The 23,226-nt window shown below is 44.7% G+C and overlaps 4 protein-coding genes across 5 annotated transcripts; 3 read left to right on the top strand and 1 right to left on the bottom strand.

Moving 5' to 3' along the window:
* Positions 1–210: 210 nt before the first annotated feature.
* On the bottom strand, positions 211–1,740 carry LOC308169863 (kazal-type serine protease inhibitor domain-containing protein 1-like; the record flags this gene model as incomplete). Its single annotated transcript, XM_080544597.1, has 4 exons — positions 211–317; positions 559–730; positions 862–1,022; positions 1,257–1,740. The coding sequence occupies 4 exons, from the start codon at positions 1,738–1,740 to the stop codon at positions 211–213; spliced, it is 924 nt and encodes a 307-aa protein (XP_080400723.1).
* Positions 1,741–5,903: 4,163 nt separating this feature from the next.
* Positions 5,904–10,890, top strand: gale (UDP-galactose-4-epimerase). Of its 2 annotated transcripts, none has more exons than XM_080550584.1 (11): positions 5,904–6,047; positions 7,136–7,265; positions 7,513–7,625; positions 7,744–7,857; positions 8,350–8,526; positions 8,834–8,947; positions 9,344–9,410; positions 9,548–9,633; positions 9,873–9,950; positions 10,200–10,314; positions 10,510–10,890. In XM_080550584.1, exons 2-11 carry the CDS (start codon positions 7,145–7,147, stop codon positions 10,575–10,577), a joined length of 1,053 nt encoding a protein of 350 aa, XP_080406710.1. In that variant the 5' UTR covers positions 5,904–6,047; positions 7,136–7,144; the 3' UTR covers positions 10,578–10,890. The 2 variants fall into 2 exon arrangements, with proteins under 2 accessions (XP_080406710.1, XP_080406709.1); XM_080550583.1 differs by having other exon boundaries at positions 7,510–7,625.
* Positions 10,891–11,279: 389 nt separating this feature from the next.
* zbtb8a (zinc finger and BTB domain containing 8A) lies at positions 11,280–17,194 on the top strand. Its single transcript, XM_080544765.1, has 4 exons — positions 11,280–11,390; positions 12,932–13,782; positions 15,697–15,866; positions 16,191–17,194. The coding sequence occupies exons 1-4, from the start codon at positions 11,326–11,328 to the stop codon at positions 16,506–16,508; spliced, it is 1,404 nt and encodes a 467-aa protein (XP_080400891.1). The 5' UTR covers positions 11,280–11,325; the 3' UTR covers positions 16,509–17,194.
* A 338-nt stretch (positions 17,195–17,532) lies between these two features.
* On the top strand, positions 17,533–23,226 carry hmgcl (3-hydroxy-3-methylglutaryl-CoA lyase). Its single transcript, XM_080550447.1, has 9 exons — positions 17,533–17,637; positions 18,035–18,118; positions 18,302–18,409; positions 19,054–19,149; positions 19,646–19,794; positions 21,016–21,079; positions 21,252–21,440; positions 21,668–21,793; positions 22,115–23,226. The coding sequence occupies exons 1-9, from the start codon at positions 17,539–17,541 to the stop codon at positions 22,214–22,216; spliced, it is 1,017 nt and encodes a 338-aa protein (XP_080406573.1). The 5' UTR covers positions 17,533–17,538; the 3' UTR covers positions 22,217–23,226.

Genomic DNA, 23,226 nt, shown 5'->3' with positions numbered 1-23,226 from the left:
TATAGAGTAGACGTGAATGATTTTCTGTTAAGAAAACAACTTTCACTACAAATTGAACAAGACTGTTTTATTCAATTAGTGTTATGATAACATGTGTGATACATCAAAATATAAACTAGAAAATGGATAACATGTGACATCATAGTATGCATGTATGACTATTTTTGATCATAGTCACCCCTCACCCTCCCTTCCTCTACTTCCACAGACTCATCCCAGGTAGTCTCCAGACTGCCCATCATCACTGCCTTCTTCAGTGTCGTCATAGAAATACTCCTCCTCCTCCTCCTCCAACTGGTCTTTAAACATCCTCACCTCTGATTGGACAGATCAAAAGAGAAAAATGTAAGCACCTGTTTTTCAATAACTGTGATCTATGCAAATCCATACACATGCGGTGTTAAAATATTACACAGATTGTGCAAGTGAGGTGCATGACAGCAGAGATGCATTGAGTCTCCTGCATGTCGTTAGCATAGATTGTTACAATATGCTACTGGGAGGTTAATATCCAATTAGTATGAATTATGAGTATACAGTTTTACCGCCCCGACTCACCCTGTCTGAGCACTGTGAGATGGGCCGAGGCAGACGCCTCTCCCAGTGCATTGTGGGAGATGCAGGAGTAAACCCCTGCATCAGAGAGGTGTAGACCCTGTATCTGCAGCCAGGTAGAGACAGTGAAGCGCTGGGGACCACCGCGAACCTGGGAGGAGGAGAGGGAGGGAGTCTGGGTATAAGAACAGACACACGGCACATAAATAAACAAGGAGACAGAGTCAAGACAAACTACAATGAGGGAATGTAAAGCTACAGTGAACTGACACATCAATAAATGGTGAGACGGTGACATCATCCGACCTGGACAGAGATGTGGGGGTCGTCCCCAGGTAGGAAGTTGTCACTCCCCTTCTTCCTCCAGCTCAGGTTGGGTAGAGGGAAGGCGGAAACCTCACATCCAAACACAATGTCATTCCCGGTGTAGTTGGACAGGTCTCTGGGGGCTCTGGAGATGCGAGGGGCTGAGAGAGAGAGAGAGACAGAGAGAGAGAGATAGATAGAGAGACAGAGAAGGACACATTAGCCTCCAAGCTAACAGGCTGTGTTTTCACAGAACACATCCAAACAGCATCTCTGAAACAGAATGATTTCAACCATGCTGAGGTGAAACTACCCATTAAGACCGTTATTAGTTCAGTCGGCATAGCCTTTACTGGAGTCGCACTAAAGATGTAGTCAGAAGAGAGTGTAGTCACCAGAGTAGCATGGTCCTTGTCCAGTAAGCAGTAGGGGGTTAGCGCTCCGACTGGCTGCCTCTGTCAGCTGACAGGGGTTGGAGTAGGTGCGTCTGTCAGAGCCGCACACGGGACCCTGCGCCCGGCACACACACTTTGGCTCGGGGTCTTCCCTCATGCGGCCCCTCCGACCTCTCCTCGTCTTCCTCCGGCAGAGCAGCCCCTCTCCGCAGCGGCCATAGAAGTCCTGGGCGCCGTCCGGGTCACACCGTTGACCCTCCACGTTCCCACACTGTTCGCAGCATCCGCAGCCATCCCTCACTCTCCCCGCCGGGCAGTCGGGGGGCGCCAGTGGGCAGCGCTGCCTCTCACACTCCCCACAGCCGTCACCCTCCTCCCACAGACGCAGCCAGCCGCGGTGCTGAGGTGGGACCCCAAGGGAACGGTGACGAACACACACACTCACACACACACACAGGAACAACCACACCCCGGCCCAGGCCATGGCATCTGCTTCACCACCACCAGGAACACACACTCACACGCTTCTCTCTGTGACAGACACAGATGGAGTAATATCTTCTGTGGAGACAACAGCCTACAGAGGGTGGATACGCTGTAACCAGAGTAGCCTCAAAGTATTTGCTGCTCCAAATTGTATTGGCTGTTTCTGTGGGTCCAGAACTCTGACTCAGTCAATAGCTGAGTGAAAATGGATATGGCAGTTTTTTTTTTCTTCCTGAGAGCCAGTGGCGTTGTTCCTCCTCTGAGTTTTAAATGTTCCCTTCTGTTTTCTGTGCCACTATGTCTTCTTCCAATTTGTTGTGTTTTTTATTTGTTTTATTGTCTGTGCTTCCTCCAAGAGCTGTGTTTTTATTGTTTACATCCCTCAAATATCTCTTTGCTCCTCGTTTTCTACTGTTACAGTATGCAGGCAAAGAAGTGGGTGTAAGGATACTTACCCCCTAAAAGTTTGACTCTTCCCTCCTTCTCTCTTCTCTTCTCTCCTCCTTCACAATGTGGCTGCCTTTCTTCATGTGCCAGTGTTCCTAGGCAATGAGGAACTGGCGCACAGGGTTCCAAAAATGGCACAACTTATAAAAGAATTCCACGGAATCTGCATTTTATAGAGGCATTGATGTGGACACCTCTACTCTGACAACCTGTCCAGAACATGACAACCTCATACCGATGACACACCAAAACACACAGACACCCACACATATTACATAAAAGTGTGGATTTTTTTATTTTGACATCTCTTCGATTGTGGTGTGCATCTCTTTTACTCTCCCTGAGAGGAGCACTCTTTCTCTCTCTCTCTCGTGGACTAGTGTGAAATTCCTGGGTCTGGCAACACTTTGTGTCTCTTGAGTAAATCGGACTGGATGATGAGAGTGTTATTCAATACCTCTCAGTTGTATTGTAGAACATATGCTTTTTATTCTGAATTGGTAATCTAATTATTAAAAACACAAAGAGATACTATACTGTTCCACTGTTTATGGACTTTTTAATTTTATTTTGATGGCATTGGATTCGATATGAGAACATTCATGACACAAATAGTCACTGGTTTGCCCTCAGAGCATGTAGAGAGTGTGTGTGTGTGTGTGTGTGTGTGTGTGTGTGTGTGTGTTTGTGTGTGTGTGTGTGTGTGTGTGTGTGTGTGTGTGTGTGCATGTGTTTCTCTGGATAATTTGTTGAAATGTGATCAATCTTTGGCAGTAAAGTCATGTCCTAGAATGAGATTTAATTAGCAAGCCAAACACAAATGATGTTCCATGTAGTACCATGTACAGTCATGTGAAAAAGATAGGACACACCATGAAACTCATTGTCTATTTCAACATGTTTAAACATATGGACATTTTATATTCATTTTAACAATATTAAGAGATGGAGATGACGAAACAAATAAAACTGAGAAAAACAACAACTCTGTGAAGCATGAGGGTGGAAATGTCATGGTTTGGGGCTGCTTTGCTGCAACAGGGCCTGGCCAGCTCATCATCATAGAATCCTCTATGAATTATTTATTATTATCTGAGGGTGCTTGAGGAAAATGTGAGACCATCTGTCCAAAATATTGAAACTGAGGGCCATTCAACATGACAATGACCCAAAACCTTCCAGTAAATCCACCAAGGAATGGCTCAAAAGAAAGAGAGTTCTTGGAATGGCCAAGTCAAAGCCTGAATTCTAATTCTATGCGATGCTGTGGGGTGATTTGAAATGGGCTGTGCATTCAAAACACCCCTCAAACATCACACAGCTGAAGGAATTCTGCATGGAGGAGTGGGGAAAACCAGTCAATGTCAGAGGCTTCAGATTCAGATTCAGATTCAGATTCAGATAACGTTTATTGCCATTATGCATACACATATAGGAATTTGCTTCGACATTACAGTAAGTGCGTTTATACTTTTTTCACGTGTCAAAAAACAGGACAACACAGGACAGACAACAGTGCATTGGATAGTGCAATATAAAGTGCAGTGCAGAGTTTTTACAGTGAGTCCAGTGCATATTCAGTCCTGGGCAGACTTGGGGGTGGGGGGGAGAGTCATTTATCAGCCTGGCGGCTGAGGGGTAGAAACTGAGCCTGTGGCGGGCTTTCAGTGCCTTAGGCAGCCGCAACCTTCTTCCAGAGGGAAGCAGGGTGAGGAGGCCGTGGCCGGGGTGGAAGGGGTCTGCCATGATCTTCCTTGCCCTCCTCAGAGCCCTGGTGTCATGCAGGGAGTTGAGGGAGGGCAAGGGACAGCCGATCACCCTCTCTGCTGAACGTAACACCCGCTGCAACTTGGCCTTGTCCTTGGTCGTTGCAGCAGGGAACCAGGTGATGATGGAGTGGGTGAGGATGGACTCTATGATGGCCGTGTAGAACTGGACCATCATGGACCTCGGCAGCCTGAGTTTCCTCAGCTGCCGGAGGAAGAACATCCTCTTCTGGGCCTTCTTCGTGAGGGCCTCGGTGTTCCGCTCCCACTTGAGGTCCCGGGAGATGGTCATGCCTAGAAAGCGGCATGACTCCACGGAGGCCACCGGGGTACCTCCCAGCGTGATGGGAGGGGGCAGGGCTGCTTTCCTACGGAAGTCCACCACCATCTCCACTGTTTTCAGAGCATTGAGCTCCAGATTGTTTAAACTGCACCAGCTCTGCAGCCCCTCAATCTCAGCCCTGTAGGCAGATTCGTCCCCCCCGGAGATGAGGCCCACCAGGGTGGTGTCGTCTGCAAACTTCAGGAGCTTGACCGAGGGGTGGCGGGAGACACAGCTGTTGGTGTAAAGGGAGGTGGCTGGTAGACAGTTATAGGAAACATCTAATTGAGGTTATTTCAGCCAAATAATAATAATAATAATAATAACTTTATTCGTATAGCGCTTTTCCTGCAAACGTTGCAGCTCAAAGTGCTTTAATCATTATATAATCTTAATTTAATTATTTTGTAACTTAAATGCAATATTAAAAGGATGGGTTTTTATAATCTTAATTTAATTATTTAGTCATTTAAAGGCAATATTTAAAAGATGGGTTTTTAGTCTTGCCTTGAACATATTTACTGAGGTTGCATCCCTAATGTGAACTGGCAGTGCATTCCACAATTTGGGTGCATAAAATGAGAATGCAGCCTCACCAAATCTCTTCTTTTGTACATGTGGTACACAGAGAAAACCAGCATCAGGAGACCTGAGAGCTCTATTGGGCTGATATGCTAGCAAAAGGTCTTTCAAATATTCTGGTGCTATGCCAGTGAGAGCTTTATAAACAAGCTGAAGGATCTTGAAATCTATTCTGAACTTAACAGGAAGCCAGTGTAGAGTTTCTAAAATAGGAGTTATATGAGCTTGTCTACTTGTTTTGGTTAAAACTCTCGCTGCGGACTAATTGACTAATGCGGACTAATTGCAGCTGGCCAATAGCTTTCTTCGGAAGACCAGAAAGGAGACTGTTACAATAGTCCAAACGTGTAATAACAAAGGCATGCATTAACACTTCTGCATCAGCTTGCCGGAGAAAATTCTAACTTCTGCAATATTCCGTAGATGAAAAAAAGCATCAGCTATTAGGGCATAGGGTGTCCTAACCTTTTCTTCAGTAGGAATTGGCATCTTTGTTAATTTTTGGTTAAATAAATGATAACAAAGTTACATTTACATTGTTTTTGGTTCAATTACATCACCTTTATCTATATCTTTCTTAAAAATCTATATTAAATATTTCCCAACTTTTTCACATTTTACTGTTTGTATAGGGTACATGAAATGCATGAACTTGTAAAACAAACATAGGTTAATTGAGGTCTATTTCAATGAATGCGCGCTTTTCCCCTGAGTTTCAGTCCATTGAATATGGGCATAGACGCTCATAGCTCCCATACAGTAATAGCACTGTGTGAACGGTCGGTGACGTGGTATGAAGAGTGGTGTCTGACGTCAGAGCATGTGAGGCTTCCTGGTTGGACGACGTCCACCTATCGTACTTCTATTTGGTCTCAAGGTATCCGGCAGCCGCTGTCAAAATAAAAGTCCCCTCTAGTGAACAGGGGACGAGAGGGGTGGATTATTGTTTGATAAGACTTTTAATTTGAAAACAACTACAGGAAGTCATATGTGAATGTTCGGACGTCACGCAGCTTCCACGTTTTACTGAAGCGAACAGGAAGCCAGGAATATGTAGACTTTCCATCGGAAAAGCTCTTATCGCAGTTGATAACTTTGTCCTTTCTTGAGAGTCTTTCACCTCCGTCTCTGTACTGTATTCATCGTCTTGTCCGTGAAGATCATTCCGAAGTCCTAGGGACGTATAACGTAAGTATATTCCAGATATCCAGCTAGTGAGCTTACCTGTGTTGACAGTGGAATCATTCATTCAGTGCAGTCCAATAGTAAGAGACTATCCTACCTTGGTTCCAGTGTGATTAACGTTTTAAACTACAGATCTTTGCGATCAGAATCTGGCGATGGTGGTTAATATTTTTTTACACACAGAAAGACACTACGAAAATTATTTAGGATAAGTGTCTCATTGACAGGAGATGTCAATGTTGTTTGTAAAAGCAATCACCTGTCCCTCCTGAAACATCTAGCCTACACCCCCCCTACCCCCAGGACAGTTTCTCTTCTGTTCATTTTTTAAAAGGCCGTTGGCCCGAGCATAGATTACTTTTTCCTGCTATGACTGATGGATAGATGATTAACTTACTTAGTCAAATGTATTTGTTGTAAGTCGCTTTGGATAAAGGCGTGCCAAAAAAGTGCCGTAAATCATTTACATTTACATTTACTAAATGTAAAAGCTATGAGCCTTGAATGAACAATTATGTCACCTGATCAAAAACCATGTCATGTGATTACATTTGTTACCTTTTTGTCTGTGTACCACAATAAAATAAAACAGTTGCACATAAAATAAACCTGTGTCATAGTACATCAGGGTTCAGATGAGGTCAAGAGCCTTGTAGTTGCATGAGCAAGTAGTATAATGTTGTGAGGTATGTGGTAGTTATTGAGTAGCCTAACTCAGAAACTCTATAAGCAAAGGAGAAAGTATTAGTAGAGACACAGGTGCTTTACACGGTGGTGACGTGTGGCTGCTGGTGGGGCGTTGATAGATAAATAGTTGGCCCACACACTGTCGTCAGACCTCTTGTTTGACAAGCCTTTCCAGGTATGGGTGGGGTCATACATTTGTGAGTGCTGAAGCACTGATGACATTCTCATGAAAGAGGTCAACTTAGTCATCATAACAAAACTACGATGAACACAGTCGCTTACTGCGTGAATTCTTGTTTTGTGATTCCACACTGAGTTTACTTCGGATTGGGAGTATCTCTAAATCCACTTACAGTGCTCAGGTGTCTTGTTGGGGGTTGATGTGTGCTGTGTTGGTCAGACAGGCAGTCAGGATGGCCCAGAAGGTTCTGGTGACAGGGGGAGGTGGCTACATCGGCAGTCATTGTGTCGTTGAGCTGATTGAAGCAGGCTTCTGCCCTGTGGTCATAGATAACTTCAGCAATGCTGTCCGAGGTAAGTGTTATGTGTGTGTGTGTGTGTGTGTGTGTGTGTGTGAGTGTGTGAGTGTGTGAGTGTGTGAGTGTGTGTGTGTGTGTGTGCGTGTGTGTGCGTGTGTATGCGTGTGTGTGTGTGTGTGTGTGTGCGTGTGCGTGTGTGTGCGTGTGTGCGAGCGTGTGTGTGTGTGCGAGCGTGTGTATGTGTGTGTATGCAAGCATGCATGTCTTGATCATATCCTTATATCCTGTGGTGTGTGGAGGAGAGGGGGATGTCCCAGAGAGTTTGTGCAGGATAGAAAAGATTCTGGACACCAGCATTGAGTTCCATGAGCTGGACCTGCTGGACCGTCCAGGGATGGAGAAGCTTTTCAAAAAGGTCTGCGTCTCCTCTCGGCTCTAAACACTCTAAATATCACTCCCTCTTTGTCTAAGCCTAACCGTAACCCGTATGAGGTGTTTACTCATCTATCTATCTGTCTCTTCCTCTTCAACAGCATTCGTTCAGTGCTGTAATGCACTTTGCTGGGCTCAAGGCTGTCGGTGAGTCTGTTGAGCAACCATTGAAGTACTATAAAGTCAACCTCACCGGAACCATTAACTTGCTTGAGGTAAGTGAACACATACGTTGTTGTCTGAACAGGGTCTGTCCCCCTCCTCTCTCAGCTTGCCTGGCATGTTTGGAGTGATAGTACCTGGGCCATGGCCCAGCCATTCTGTGTTGTCATTTGATGATGCTTGCGTGCATGAGTGATAGTGTGTATTCACTTAGTAACATTGTAGTACTATGTGTGACTTTTGACTGTATGATGACCTGTTTTTATGCACGTTGCTTGCAACCATCCAAAGTCTGCCTCCAAATGTTCGTCTGTGTGCATAGGTGTGTGTGTGCGCTTCTGATTGCTGTCTCAACGGCTGCTGTTTGTCTGTCTGTTTGTCTGTCTGTCTGTCTGTCTGTCTGTCTGTCTGTGTGTCTGTGTGTCTGTGTGTCTGTGTGTCTGTGTGTGTGTGTGTGTGTGTGTGTGAGAGTGTCGTGTTTCGTGTGTGTGTGTGTGTGTGTGTGTGTGTGTGTGTGTGTGTGTGTGCATCTGCATGTCTCTCAGTTGATGCAGGCTCACGGGGTGCACAATCTGGTGTTCAGCAGCTCAGCCACGGTGTACGGAGACCCCCAGCGCCTCCCCATAGACGAGCAGCACCCGGTGGGGGGCTGCACCAACCCCTATGGCAAGACCAAGTACTTCATAGAGGAGATGATCGTGGACCAGTGTAAGGCAGAGAAGGTACTGTCGATCAGTCTGGAGAGTGGATATTGGTGTTTTTGGTGTATTTGTAGACGAAACAGATGTCAAGTTGTTGCAACCAGTAGCCCCCGCCATTCGACTGAGCCTCGAACTTGAGAACCTCACACACACATCTCCTCGAACACCCGATAAACCAGCTAAACTAGTTAAACCAGCTATGCTATTGAAAAGCTAGCAATTAGACAGCATGGTCAGGGAGGATATTTGTGAGTGACTTTTACCTTCTCAACTGGGTTACATAGACACTGTGTCTTACCCTCCACCCGCCTATTCTGTGTACCACCAGGATTGGAACGCAGTACTCCTGAGGTATTTCAACCCCATCGGAGCTCACTCCTCTGGGCTCATAGGAGAAGACCCTCAGGGCATCCCCAACAACCTGCTACCCTATGTTGCCCAGGTAATGACAAGCAAAGTCTGTTGTCCCAGGGCGATGAGGTGTCCCTCTTTCAACTCAGTCATGTCACCTGTCATTTGTTTTTATTTGGTACTCAAGTAACGTTGCTACTCAAGTAACTTCACTTTAGGTGCTACTTATCTACTGCTGCTACAAAATTCTGTTTATTCTGTATATTTTTCTTTACTCTATTCACTGTTGTTTACTGTTACTACTTTTAGTGCTTTTTAAAATGTTTTATTTATGTTTATTTGTTATACTGATTACATTCTATTGTTGATATCGAATGATGTTGCAGTGCTGCTCTGCCTTAAGCATTTTGTTGCATACTTGTATATGATGTAATGACAAATAAACTTGAACTTGAACTTTGCCTCTCTGTTCTCAAACCCCTCTTAGGTTGCCATTGGGAGAAGAAAACACCTCAGTGTGTTTGGGAATGACTACAACACTGTCGATGGAACAGGTAATGGTGTTGTATGGTATCTGCTCACATCAAAAATAGGAATTTAGAAATAATTGAGCATAGTTGCATTTGGAGGGTAGCTTCCAAAGCTGAATAAGATTGAGCCATGGTGTGGTTTTATTGTTTTGTTGTTTTAGGGGTGCGAGATTACATCCATGTTGTGGATTTAGCTAAAGGACACATAGCTGCCCTCAAGAAGCTGAATGAACATTGTGGATGCAAGGTAATTAGGCTGCTCAACTCTCCCACGTGTTATTATTAGTTTTTAAATGTTTTTATTTAGTTTATTTGACAGGTACAATGCACAACACACAACTGACATCTGATGCACATTATCATTTGCAGTCCCTGGGCACCATTTATTTTCCATTAATGCGTTTCTCTCTCTCTCTCTCTCTCTCTCTCTCTTGCTCTCTCTCTCTCTCTGTCTCTGTCTCTCTCCTTCCCTCCCTCCCTCTCTAGGTGTATAACTTGGGAACAGGCACGGGATACTCTGTGCTCCAGATGGTGAAGGCTATGGAGAAGGCCTCAGGGAAGGAGGTGAGTGACAGTAACCACTAGATGCCTTACAAGAAGGAAGGAAATTATGGAACGGGTTAAGATTAGGGTCCGGATAGGGAGAGAGGTCAACAATTAAGAGCCTCGATAGATCAAGGTTCATGACCTCCTGACCTCCAGGAATGTGTAGATTACTGCCTTTTCTCTGCAAAAAAAAATATCACCCCCTTTCAGACCAAACCATTTCACTGAAAGGGGTGGTTGTACTCATGGTGATTATGTGTTCTACAGATCGCATACCAGATCGCCCCGCGGCGGGGAGGGGATGTAGCATCCTGCTACGCTGACCCTCGTTTGGCTGAGAAGGAGATGGGGTGGAAAGCTGACTTCGACCTGGAGAGAATGTGTAAGTTGACCACATCAACCTCAATCTGTATCTTTGTTAGTTTAAGTCAGAGGAAGTGCTCTATTTTGAGCATATCAGAAAATCGCAGATAAACCGCATCTCAACTGTTTGTTTTTATTAAATCGCGCCAACATATTTATTTTTTCCCACACAGTCCTATAGATGTCATGTCTCATCATGGTTCTGTCTCCATAGGTGAGGACCTGTGGCGCTGGCAGTCTAAAAACCCGTCCGGATTCGTCACCAACGGTCCATCTTCATGAAATGTTCCTCAGTGCTCTTCCTAGAGAGTCCCATCTTTACCCCTAATCAACAGGGCCAAAGCAATCCATGAAGTTCCTCATTTTATATATACATATCATATTTCATACATGAAGAGTCTGAAAGACCTCAAGACAAAATAAATGATTTATATTTCATAGCGGATTTATATTGCGTTTTGATTCTAGCCGTCTTTCCTATAACTTCATAACACTTCTTGTGTTAGACATTGGATAAATCTGTTATTACTGTTTGTCTTGTCATTTTAATATATTCTCATTGATGTCTAATTATGTAATAACTTAAGACGTAAAAACGGGAAAATAAAGTTATTGTATGATGTGGTATGGTGTAAAAATGTGTGTTTTTTGGTGTGGGGTCTGCATTGCCTTGTTATGAAATGCAGAGGTGTGCATTGCATTAATAATAAAATAGAATAGTAATAAACTGTAGTTGACCCTAGAAAAATTGCTTCAAAGGGTTCAGTGTAGTTGTAATTATATTATTCTGTGTTTCATGAATGTAAAATGGGAAGTGGTGTTCTACTCTAGTAGTCTCTGGACTTCATACCCGAAAAGGGGCGCTTGTGCTTTAAATGGTTCCTTGGCCCTCGGGCGATCAGTTACACACCCACGTCAGCACAGCCAGTTTTTTTTGTCAAACAAACGGGTTTCGGTCTTTAGGGCTGAACAGGAAGTGTGAATGTGTACCCCAAGCAAGGAAAGAGTATTTGCCAACTAAAATATAAAAATGGAAATTATGACTGAGATGGCAACCAATAGAGTATATCGGGCAACGAGCGAACCAAATCACCAGTGAGTATGTTATAGATGTGTCGTGGAAGAGCCCGTTAGGGCGTAAGCGGGTCTGCGGACCCTGCATGGCTGAGAAAAGGGTTTTGGTTCCCGCAGCAGACACATCCTCTCCTCGGTCCTCCGAGCTCTGGCACGAAAGGGGTGTTCCATGAATGGACACAAATCGGGTGTTTAGGGAATGTGGTCCATCCATGGGTTTATATTAGATGGATATTATTCCGAATATGCTTACGTTGTCTAAATATTGCTTATTCTATTTCAACATCCATTTTTAACTGCATTCTTTTGTGCGGGAGCTGTAAGTGGGCGTCTCTCAGGAGGACACTGGGCTTCGACTACCCGCTTTCTTCTCGGTGCGCTGTCGCCTTTCACGCGCATTCAATTGGAGAATGAATGTTAGGATACTGTGGAATTAGTCTATTTTATTTAAACCTTGAGAAATCTTCGGTTTTCTCGTGTGATTTATGCAGCTAGTGTCGGCTCTAAACGGGTGTTAAATGTGTCCTGCTGCTGTCTGTCGGGCGCCGCATCGCTTCCTTGTGTTCCGGTGGAGATGCGACGGACCTAGACGGGGTCTATATCGTTCGAAATGTGGATATTATGTGGAAAATGCAGCCAATAATATACACACATTATCAAAAACAATACAAATATTGAATAGTTTCAATATTAAGCTATATCCTATGTGTATCCCTCAAAGCGGATAAATCGTCCAATTAGTGTGAGCGCGCATCATTTCATCTTCTCTTTTATTTCTGTCGCTCTGGTTTGTGACATATTTAGTGGTGAACACTTCAATCTTCCTTTGGGAGGGTTGCGTTACCCGATGCTCCTCAGTCAGTCGGGTGTAGCCCCTCAGATGGAAAAAAATGCTTGATTGACGGCTGATGCAACCACTCACGATACAGGATACGCGTTTGTGGGCCGATCCCTGAGGAGTTGGCACGTCTCCATGGTTGGAACAAAAGGCAGTGTGAAACCAAGCCAATTTTGGGGTGTGTGAAATGTAATTGGGGTTTGTTAGGCAGAAACATTTATCAATAAATTGATGAATTAACTAATTAATTATTTGTGTAGAGAGAGAAAAGCCAAAAGCATTAATTGTTATTGAATGTAAAACATCACTAATTAACCAAGAGGCGTAATTGTGCACAATTAATACAAAGTCACCACGATTTACCTAATCTTTTGCAATCATGTGTTGTTGTTGTTGTCCTTGCTCTGTTGTAGCCTAACTTATATTCACTTTGTCATTCGACACACCAGAACTTGGGGTCAAATCCTTGATTCTGTCAGTTCTTAGTTTAACTAGTTTAGTGCAGAGCGAGTCACCCAAATTGTCAACAGTGTCAAGGGTGACTTTATTTATCAAAAATGCCTAAATGATGATGCTTCATTTTGTAGCTAATCAAAGTATTGTTGGTAGGTCAATACCACAATTCTGGAATTCTTTGAGTGAGTTAAGTCCACATACACTCATACACACAGTAGCCTATGTGTGCCTGTCCCATATGACATCATGTGTGTGTTGTGCGGTGCAGACAGGCCCAGCGGTGGTTCCACAATGACATCACGGCCGACCACCAGAGCTGCCTGCTGAAGCAGCTGGATGACCAGCGGCGCCAGGAGCTGTTCTGTGACTGCAACATCCTGGTGGAGGGCCAGCTGTTCAAGGCCCACCGCAACGTCCTATTCGGCTGCAGTGGCTACTTCCGCATGCTGCTGTCCCAGGGGGCCGAGGGCAGCCCGGGGCCCGAGACCATCAACGCTTCCTTCGAGGTGTTCAACCCCGACACCTTCACCGTCATCCTGGACTTCATCTACTCGGGCCACCTGGACCTCTCCAGCCACACGGTCATCGAGGTCATGTCCGCCGCCAGCTACCTGCAGATGAACAACGTCATCAACTACTGCAAGGACTTCATCAAGTCCTCTCTGGAGATCAGCGCCAAGGACGAGGACGACCGCTACCTCAGCCTGTCGGAGAACAACTTCTCCCGGGGGGGCGACGACGATGACGTCGTAGAACAACAGCCGACAGTGTGTTCCATCAGCCCCCCCTCAGCTCTCTGGACCCATGACAACTCCAGACCCCAGGTGGCGGGGTACCTGATGAAGGAGGTGGTGGTGGATCTGGATGCTCCAGACCTAAAGCAAGGACTTGGTTCCCCTCTCCAGTCAGGCCAGGACCCAGGGGAGGCCCAGTTCGCCCTGCCGCCCCCAGAGCGCAGACGGAGAGGGGGGGGGAAGAGGAAGAGCAACAGCAAACAGTCGTCCACCCAGGAGGAGGCCCCAGAGGTCGAGGAGGCACGCGCTCTGAAGGCAGAGAAGGCAGAGGAGCTCTATGCCACCCTCCCTACCATTGTGGGGGTGGTGGGACACTTCAACCAAGGTGAGAGGAAAATGTGAGATTTGGAAGAGGGGTGTTAGATGGAAGTGATGTTGATATGGATGAACCCTTCCAGCTGCTATCCAAGATGGCACCCGTACATGACCACCTCGGTCGCAGCAGCTCTACAAATCAAGGTTATATTTGTTATTAATAATAATAATAACCTTTTATTTGTATAGCGCTTTTCCTGCAAACGTTACAGCTCAAAGTGTTCCAATCATAACCATAATTTTATTATTTAGTCATTTAAAGGCAATATTAAAAAGATGGGTTTTTAGTCTTGACTTGAACATATTTGCTGAGGTTGCATCGCTAATGTAAACTGGCAGTGCATTCCACAATTTGGGTGCATAAAATGAGAATGCAGCCTCACCAAATCTCTTCGTTTGTACATGTGGTATTGATGACCTGTTGCATACAGAACATCTCTCTGCTAAACATTTTTAATCCTGTATATTTTATTTGATTATTTTTACTGTTTTATTATTGTTACTGTTTTATATTTGGTCTATTATCCTTGGTACATTCTATTGTTGTTGATGATTGATGTTGCAGAGCTGGGGGCCGTTCCACTAACATGGATTAGTATATCGGCGATTGAAATAAATCAGGCGATCAGGCAACTCGGGATTGGAATTCAAGCCTCAGGTGATTCCTCGAACGAGGATCAGGATTGTGTCATCAGTGTTCACAGAACACCGGCTTACAAATCTTCTATATGGGCGCGTGCACGCAGACATAAGGAGCCCCGAAGAGTCGATCTGTCGAAATGAAGATACTCCACTCTGCAGGGGTTCTACATTTGCGCAGCATTCCGAATTATTGATCTTTATGAAGACGGAAAAATAAGATGTAAAATAGTGCAATACTGCCGCAATTAACAAGGCGAGGGAAATGGTTTGGCAAGAAATTGCTGACCGATTAAATGCGTAGGTCATACTAGCCCCAGTTATTGTTATATGTTCATATTTTAATAAATGAATTTTACTACTGTGGTGATATCAACAGCAGGCTACAAACCGTCATAACGCCACAATGGCCTAGTGGTATCGACCGCTGCCATAGTATCTATTCGTAATTTTTAGACGGTGGTTCAAATCCCTCTTCGGACACACTTTTTACTGCATTTCGTTGTCTGAATCTAATCTAAAATCTCATCTAAAAAAGTATGTAGGCTATAAAATTATGGTGCAGGCTAATTTACAAGAACTGACACGATTACAATGGTGTTTGAAGCCTTTGCATGAAATCTTCGGTTAAATGTAAAAAAAAAAAAAAAGATCACTTAGTCAAGTCTTGAACTCACAACCTTCAGAACTCTAGCTGGTTGCCTTAACCACTGCGCCAGCCAGACCGCTGTGTCAAAAGCAATGCAAGTTGATAGACATACCTATTTATTTTATTTTTTATTTTTTACACTTTTTAATTTATTTATCCATCGATCTATCTATCACACTTTCAAAATATCAGGTTATCTATCACACAATCAAACTATCTATCTATCGATCGATCACACTTTCAAATTATCAAATTATCTATCTATCTCGTAAAAAGTGGGAACTAATATTTCCTAAAAGACACTTGATGGAACTGTCGTTCGGGATGTAGTTTCCGCCTGTGAGACAATGTTGACGCACGCATTACTTTAGCCAGTCTTTTAGCCTGCTCGCGACCAGGCTAATTATATCTGACTCAGAAGGATATGTTGCATAGCAACCAAACAGCGAATTATTTGAGCCACATTGATGGCAAGCTAACATTATCGCCGATTAGAACTTTATCGAGGCTTAGAAGATAATCTCGCTTAGTGGAACGGGCCCCTGCTCTGCCTCAGGCATTTTGTTGTAATGACAAATAAACAAGACTTTTTCGAGGTCATTCAGGTAAATTGATGAAATCTCTGTGCCTCCACAGACCCGAACCCCACCATGCGCTTCAAGTGCCCCTTCTGCACACACACAGTGAAGAGGAAAGCGGACTTGAAGAGACACCTGCGCTCACACACGGGCGAGAGGCCGTACCCCTGCCAGGCCTGCAATAAACGCTTCACCCGCCTGGAGCACCTCCGCAGCCACTTTGAGACGGTGAGTCACACACACACACACACACACACTTACTCGCTCACTTGCTCACTCACACACACGCTCGCTCAGTCACTTTCTCACTCTCTGACTCAACACTCACACACACTCTCTCTCTCTCTCTCTCTCTCTCTCTCTCTCTCGCTCACACACACACACACACACACACACACAGCCTTGTCTATTTGGCCACTTCTGTGAGGCATGACGGCCAATCCTCTAGTTCATGATTACATGCACAGATTTAGAGGTGTAACCTGTTGTTGTGTGGGTATCAGTGTTGATTGAGCTGTGACCTCTCCACGTCTGTCCCTGATTGGTCTACAGATACATCAGGCCAGGAAGCTGGTGTGCAGGAAGTGTAAACGTCATCTGACCGAGCTGAGCGGGCGGGTGGTGTGTGAGGGCGCGCGACGCTACCGCCTCTGCTCTGAGTGTATCCAGGAATCAGGATATGTTGACCCGCATATGGACAGCCAGGATGGGGCCAATGAGGACCATGGTCTGCTGCTGGGGGTGGATGGGGAGGAGGAGGGGGAGACACAGAGGTCCTGGCTGATAACCGATGACGATGACCTTGCAGAAGATTCGGGTACGGACCTCATCATCCAGGAAGTGGAGGACAGCGATGAGGAGCTGGAGTGAAAATGAGGTTGTGTGTGTGTGTGCGTGTGTGTGTGTATCTGTGTGTGTGTGTGTGTGTGTGTGTGTGTGTGTGTGTTGAAATGAATGCCATGCCATTATATATGCAAGACAAGGAACTGCATACAATTGTAAAACTCATTATTTGTTATTTATACAACTTGCTTATGATCGTTTCCAGCAGTACATCTTTAATTTGTAACTTAAAGGAGAACATGTATTGAGCCTGAATTGAAAAGTAAAGTTTGTTAGCGATTCTATGTGCATAGATAAAACATGACATGTTTTGTTTCTTTATATGTCATCCCATGGTTGTGGGTTTTACTAAAGAGGGGAGGACATGTACCCCTTGTGTGGAGTTAGCAGGATCTGTGCAGTGTATTTAGCAAGTATGATGTGACTTAAGTATTTAGCCTAAAAAAGCTATTGAAACTATGTTGTATCAATTGCACGAAATGCGCTTACAGAAGGACACATTTCCCTAGAAGAGGACTTCCACACCCTCTGCCCAAAGTTGGATTTGAGCTTTATTGTCCCCCACACATTTGGAATCAAACCTACTCAAGTCACTGTCTTCCTGCTTGTTAGAACAACACTTCTCATTATTCAGAAAAACTCTCACACCCGTTGTCTCAGCGAGTTTCACAGGGATACTAAAGGGTCCTCAGTGACAATGAAAAATAGTTTATAGTTATGTTTTCAATGCATTTCACGAGTCTACATTTTTTGCCAATGTTTCTCAGTGCTCTCCCTCCTGTGGTGGGATTTTTGTTGCACTTTTATAATACATTTGTATTGTTTTGTTAATGAAATTATAATTATCATGCATTATTATTCTGGTTGTTTATTTATTAGCTTTTCTACTTATTTCCACACAATAAAGATATTTTTATATGCCGAAATTGCCCGTGAATTATTCGCAGTTGTGGGTCCACGCACAGGTCAGTAGGTGGCGGTAGTGAGCTACCTGTATGTAGAGCGTCACCCCCAGGCCAGCGTAGCAGGAAGTCACTGTCGTCACTGCCAGGGCAACATGGCTGCAATGAGAATTGTCAACAGAAGTACTTTTTGCTCTAGAATGGGTCTGCAGTGCTTGGCCCTGAGTAGTTCAAGACGGCCAGTGGCTACGTCAGTGAGTAGATTCGTTTTCTTTTCCCTCGTTATTATGTTGCGGCTTGTTACAACACAGCTTTTGTTTTGTTTGCGTCTAGCTCCCCTGCCTGTTTGTTTAGCTCCCCTGCCTGTTTGTTTAGCTAGCTAACGTTAGCTTACAAGTAATGACATATTGGTTAACCTGGCTAAATGGGAAGAAAACATCAAACCTTATGTCTGCATCAGTTCCATGTTTTGTCCACATACCTTATCTGAGTGAACAGTTATATATATATGTGTGTGTGTGTGTGTGTGTGTGTGTGTGTGTGTGTGTGTGTGTGTGTGTGTGTGTGTGTGTGTGTGTGTGTGTGTGTGTGTGTGCGTGTGCGTGTGCGCGCGTGTTTTATTGCTATTATCTCCCACCTGTCTGCTGGCAGGTTGCTGTGTCTGCAGGGAAGCCTCTCCCAGCGAGAGTAAAGATAGTGGAGGTCGGTCCCAGGGATGGTCTTCAGAATGAGAAGGTGATGTATAAAAAAAAACAAAAAAACAAATTCAGACTTGATGCATCCAATATGGATGTGGTTGTTCAGCAGTGCTTCATCACAGATGACTATGGCGGGTGTGTGTTGCTCAACATGCGTCACATACTCAGCCAAAGGTGTCATAGAGAATAATATGCTAATATCTCTTGCCATCATTGTTAGACTCTTGTCCCAGCTGAAGTGAAGATCCACCTGATTGACATGCTCTCAGAGGCAGGACTCTCTGTTATTGAAGCCACAAGCTTTGTCTCTCCCAAATGGGTTCCACAGGTGAGGTTACCTAAGGTCAACTAAGACAAGTCACAGCATGCCCATTCAGATACACACTTCTACACTTCTTCTAGCATCATGACTGCCAATGGCTCCTCGCCTGAGCAGAGATACTTTTTCTAAGTATTGAAATAAGTATCAACATTTTGTCCAGTAAATGTTTTTCCAATGAGCCTATTCATGTGAAATTTGCACCAGACTTTGGTATTAACTGAAACAATCCAGACAAAAAATCTAAACATTAAAGTCCATATGTAAATAAAGTTATGTGGAACGAAACAGGAAAAAAGTACTAACACACTAAGAAAAAGTTACTAAAGTTAGAAAAAATAACTAATTAGGAGGTAAATACATTTACTGGACAAAATGTTGATGTGTTCAATACTTATTTCCCCCACTGTATTTGTTGTAAGTCGCTTTGGATAAAGGTGTCTGCTAAATGGCAAAAACACAGTCTTAATCTCATGGTAGTCTCACAGTCCTTCAGGTGCTTTTGTGACTACCATGAGAAGCTATTGCTTTGAGATTTACTATTCCATTATGCAATGTGTTGATGTCACATAGACATCTGGATAGTCTGTAGTTGTAATGACAGTGTTATTCCACATAAAGTGCTGAACAAGGTGCTGCTCTCTGATTGGCAGATGGCAGACCAGGTGGAGGTGATGAAGGGGATCCACAGGAAGCCTGGTGTCAGCTACCCAGTGCTCACCCCCAATCTCAAGGGCTTCCTGGCAGCTGTATGTACCTGTTACTCAACACTAGGGTTGCAAAATTCCTGTAAGTTTAGGAAACTTTCCGATACGTTTCCAAATGGAAATGATCATAAAGTTTCCCAACCTTAAGGGAATTTTGCAACCCTACTCAACACTAGGGGTGGGCATCGACGATCGATAATTGATCGATAAGGATCTTGGTCGATCACAAAATAAAACATTTGGTCGATCACAAAAAAAAAAAAAAAAAAAAATTTTGGGGGTGATTGACCAAATGTTTTATTTTGTGATCGACCAAGATCCTATCGATCAATTATCGATCAATTATCGATCGTCGATGCCCACCCCTACTCAACACACTCTCTTTATCCTCCTACTATCATTCATAATAATGTATACAATATCATATATTGTGTACAGAGGGATGGCACAAGTGTTTGAGTTTTTGTAATATACACTTCTTGACATGTTATTTCACAGCAATAAACGGCCTTTCCTGTGCACCTCTTTGTTGTCTCAGGTGAAGGCAGGGGCTGGAGAGGTGGCCATTTTCGGTGCTGCGTCAGAGCTGTTTAGTAAGAAGAATATCAACTGCTCTGTGGACGAGAGCCTGCAGCGCTTTGAGGAGGTCACCAAGGCCGCAAAAGAGGTTGGCGTGCCAGTCAGGGGGTAAGGCGTGCCTATCAGGGGGTAAGGCGTGCCTGTCAGGGGGTAAGGCATGCCAGTCAGGGGGTACGTCGTGCCAGTCAGGGGGTAAGGCGTGTCAGTCAGGGGGTAAGACGTGCCAGTGAGGGGGTTGTCCCCTACAAATGATCATCTCCCTTGGACCAATCAGTGCAATTTCAGAATTTCAGTTGTTTACTATAGTACTCCCCTTTAATCGTGGGGGACAAATAGGGAGTAAAGGGGTTTGTAAATGGGTCTGTAAAGGATTGGTTTGACCACTGCAACCTTAAGTCTCATGGTCTGCCTTGAGGACATCAACTGTTGGATGGCACAACACTTCCTACAGCTGAATGAAAGCAAGTCTGAAGTGGTCCTGTTCGGCTCCCCCGTCCACCAATCTAATCACCAACAGCCTAGGCAATCTGGTCCCTCTTGTCAATCCCCATGTCAAAAACCTTGGTGTGACATTCGATCCCACCTTTAAGTTTGACAAGCAGGTTAATACAATAGTGAAGCCAGTTTCTTTCAGCTACGGACAATTGCAAAAGTCACCCTTTCTCTTATTCAAAGACCTTGAGAAGGTCGTCCACGCCTTCATAACCTCACGACTAGACTACTGCAACTCCCTTTATACAGGGATCAGTCACTCGTCCCTGTCCCGCCTGCAACTTGTCCAGAACGCCGCTGCCAGGCTCCTGACAGGTACCCGGAAGAGAGACCATATTACCCCAATTCTGGCCTCTCTCCATTGGCTTCCAGTGCGGTTCAGGACTGACTTCAAGGTCCTCCTGTTTGTTTTTAAAGCTCTGAATGGGCAGGCCCCCTCCTACATCACAGACCTTTTAATCCCTAATTCCACCTTCAGGTACCTCAGGTCATCTAGCTTAAGGCTCCTGGCTGTCCTGAAATCAAGGCTCAAGCTCAGGGGTGACTGTGCCTTTTCTGTCGCAGACTGTGGAATAGCATCCCCCTCTCACTCAGATCTGGCCCCTCCATCGAATGCTTTAAATCCAGGCATAAAACATTCTTTAGCGTTTCCTTAATGTGTTTTTTTATTTGTTGTTCTTTTTGTACTTTTTATGTATGTCTTTATGCTTATGTTATTGTGATTGTATATATTGCGATTTTATTGCCTTTATTGTGGCACTCTTCCCAAGAAGCACGTCATGGTACACACATGTTGCTTGACTTCAGGACTCTCACCTTCGTTGTCTGTTCCCACAGATATGTGTCCTGTGTGCTGGGATGCCCGTACGAGGGCAGGGTGGCACCAGAGAAAGTGGCACATGTGAGTTCCTCTTCTATTTTGATTCATCCCACTACTCTTTCCACTGAACCCTCCCCTAGGCACGCTCTATTCTCCCCTCATAAATTGCGATATCCTCCAACCACATTTTACTTGGTGTTGGTCATCGAGTGCAACGCCAACTCAATGATTGCCCTGTGACTCTCTCATGCAGGTAGCCAAGAGTCTGTACGCCATGGGCTGCTATGAGATCTCCCTGGGCGACACCACTGGCGTGGGAACACCGGGTGGCATGATTGAGATGCTGGAGGCAGTCAGCAGGGAGGTGCCCGTTAACGCCCTGGCCGTGCACTGCCATGACACCTACGGCCAGGCCCTGGCCAACATCCTCATCGCCCTGCAGGTGAATCACCCTGAACTGACGGCTGCACATTGAGCTTCTCTGATTGTTCTATGAACAAGATCAGCATATTATGCTCGACCTCTGTATAGAGGGTGGAACATTTCAAAACCTTAAAACCTATTTCATTGATAGATGATGGATCTGAAAATCAAATACGTAACAGTAGTAGTATAAGATATTTTAATGATATTTCTGTCAAGCATCAATATTGTCTGTGGGTGTTCCAGATGGGCATCAGCGTGGTGGACTCGTCTGTGGCGGGGCTGGGCGGGTGCCCTTACTCCCCGGGTGCCTCTGGGAATGTGGCGACGGAGGACGTAGTGTACATGCTGCATGGACTGGGCATACATACGGTGAGGATCTACCTCTTCTCTCTCTTTGTCTTTCTCTCTCTCTCTCTCTCTCTCTCTCTCTCTCTCTCTCTCTCTCTCTCTCTCTCTCTCTCTCTCTCTCTCTCTCTCTCTCTCTCTCTCACTTCCTCTGTACTGTAGGCTGGTAGGGCCTGGGCCTGAAGTTCCTGTGCACTGAAAGTATCATTGTCATCAGTGTTTACTTAAATACAACATTTTATTTTATCTCAGGAGTACCATTTCTCTATTTTGCTGGTCAGCACACACATTTCAGTTCCTTGTTTCAGTGTGTGACTGTGTCCCCTTTCTCTCTCTCTAACCCAGGGAGTGGACATGACCAAGCTGTTGGACGCTGGAGCTTTCATCTGTCGCTCCCTGAACCGAAGGACCAGCTCAAAAGTGGCCCAGGCCAGCTGCAAACTCTAAGACTCTCAACAAAGGCCTACATATGCAAGGCAAAGCCTTGCCCAAATGTTGCCTTATACTGTATGTTGTAATTCTGATCATGTCCCTCATGCCCCTGGTGCCTTGTCCTCCTACTCCGTGTGTAGGCCAGTGCAGAGCAAAGATCCGCGACGAGACGAGACCATTTTAGAACGTCCAGCTTCTAGTTGCAGCGGTCTGAATTGTCTTTAATCTTTGGTCTGAGCTGCCCAGTTTTAGAACGTTGGTTGCTGAGTTTTTCTCAGCGACATTCTAAAATGGTCTCGTCTCGTCACAGCTCTTTGGTCTGAACTGGCCTTATGAGGCATTTTGATACGTTCAGGCATGCTGCCATATGCTTTACCCTAAATCCTGAATATCCATTAGCTGTTGCAACTGTGTTCCACCTGATCAAGAGCAGTTTGTCAGAAGTTATTCTAATGTTGGGTGGGTGATCCGACTAATCACAGTGGGCACAAGTGGGGGGGGGGGAGGATAGGATACCACATGTGTATTTCCTTAGATTGATAAATTAGAGAGTATGAACAGCTGTGTCTTCATGAATCAGTGGTCAGATGCTCATCCAGTTGTTCCGGGACAGATCAAGCCAGTGTACTGCAGCAGGGGTCTACGGCAAACATGATTTTTGGGGGTGAAACAACGTAGGCAAGCCACTCTTTTTAATCAAAATCCTGTATATAGTACTCACGGTTATCAAAAGGATTATATTGGTGTTATTGGTCAGGGAATGTCATATGTTTGGGTTGCTGTCCTCCTTGAAGAATCACCCTTGCTGTTGAGTTTGCAAACTCACTCCAAGTTTCATTGACATTTTTATTTGATTGTTTTTTTTTATTTGATTGTTCTTTCCCCTTTATGCCTGTTTTATTTCGTGCTTTTAGTGTGTCTCACTGTGAATACTGTGTACATATTTATTGTAGAAGTTTGCACTTTGGAATTGAAGCTGTTCAGATCTAAAGCAGCTCAATTTTGCTGTATTTTGAAAATAAATA

The sequence above is a fragment of the Nansenia antarctica genome (assembly GCF_963989245.1).
Source record: "Nansenia antarctica genome assembly, chromosome: 1".
Lineage (NCBI taxonomy): Eukaryota > Metazoa > Chordata > Actinopteri > Argentiniformes > Microstomatidae > Nansenia > Nansenia antarctica.
This window is presented reverse-complemented; position numbering and strand designations above follow the sequence as displayed.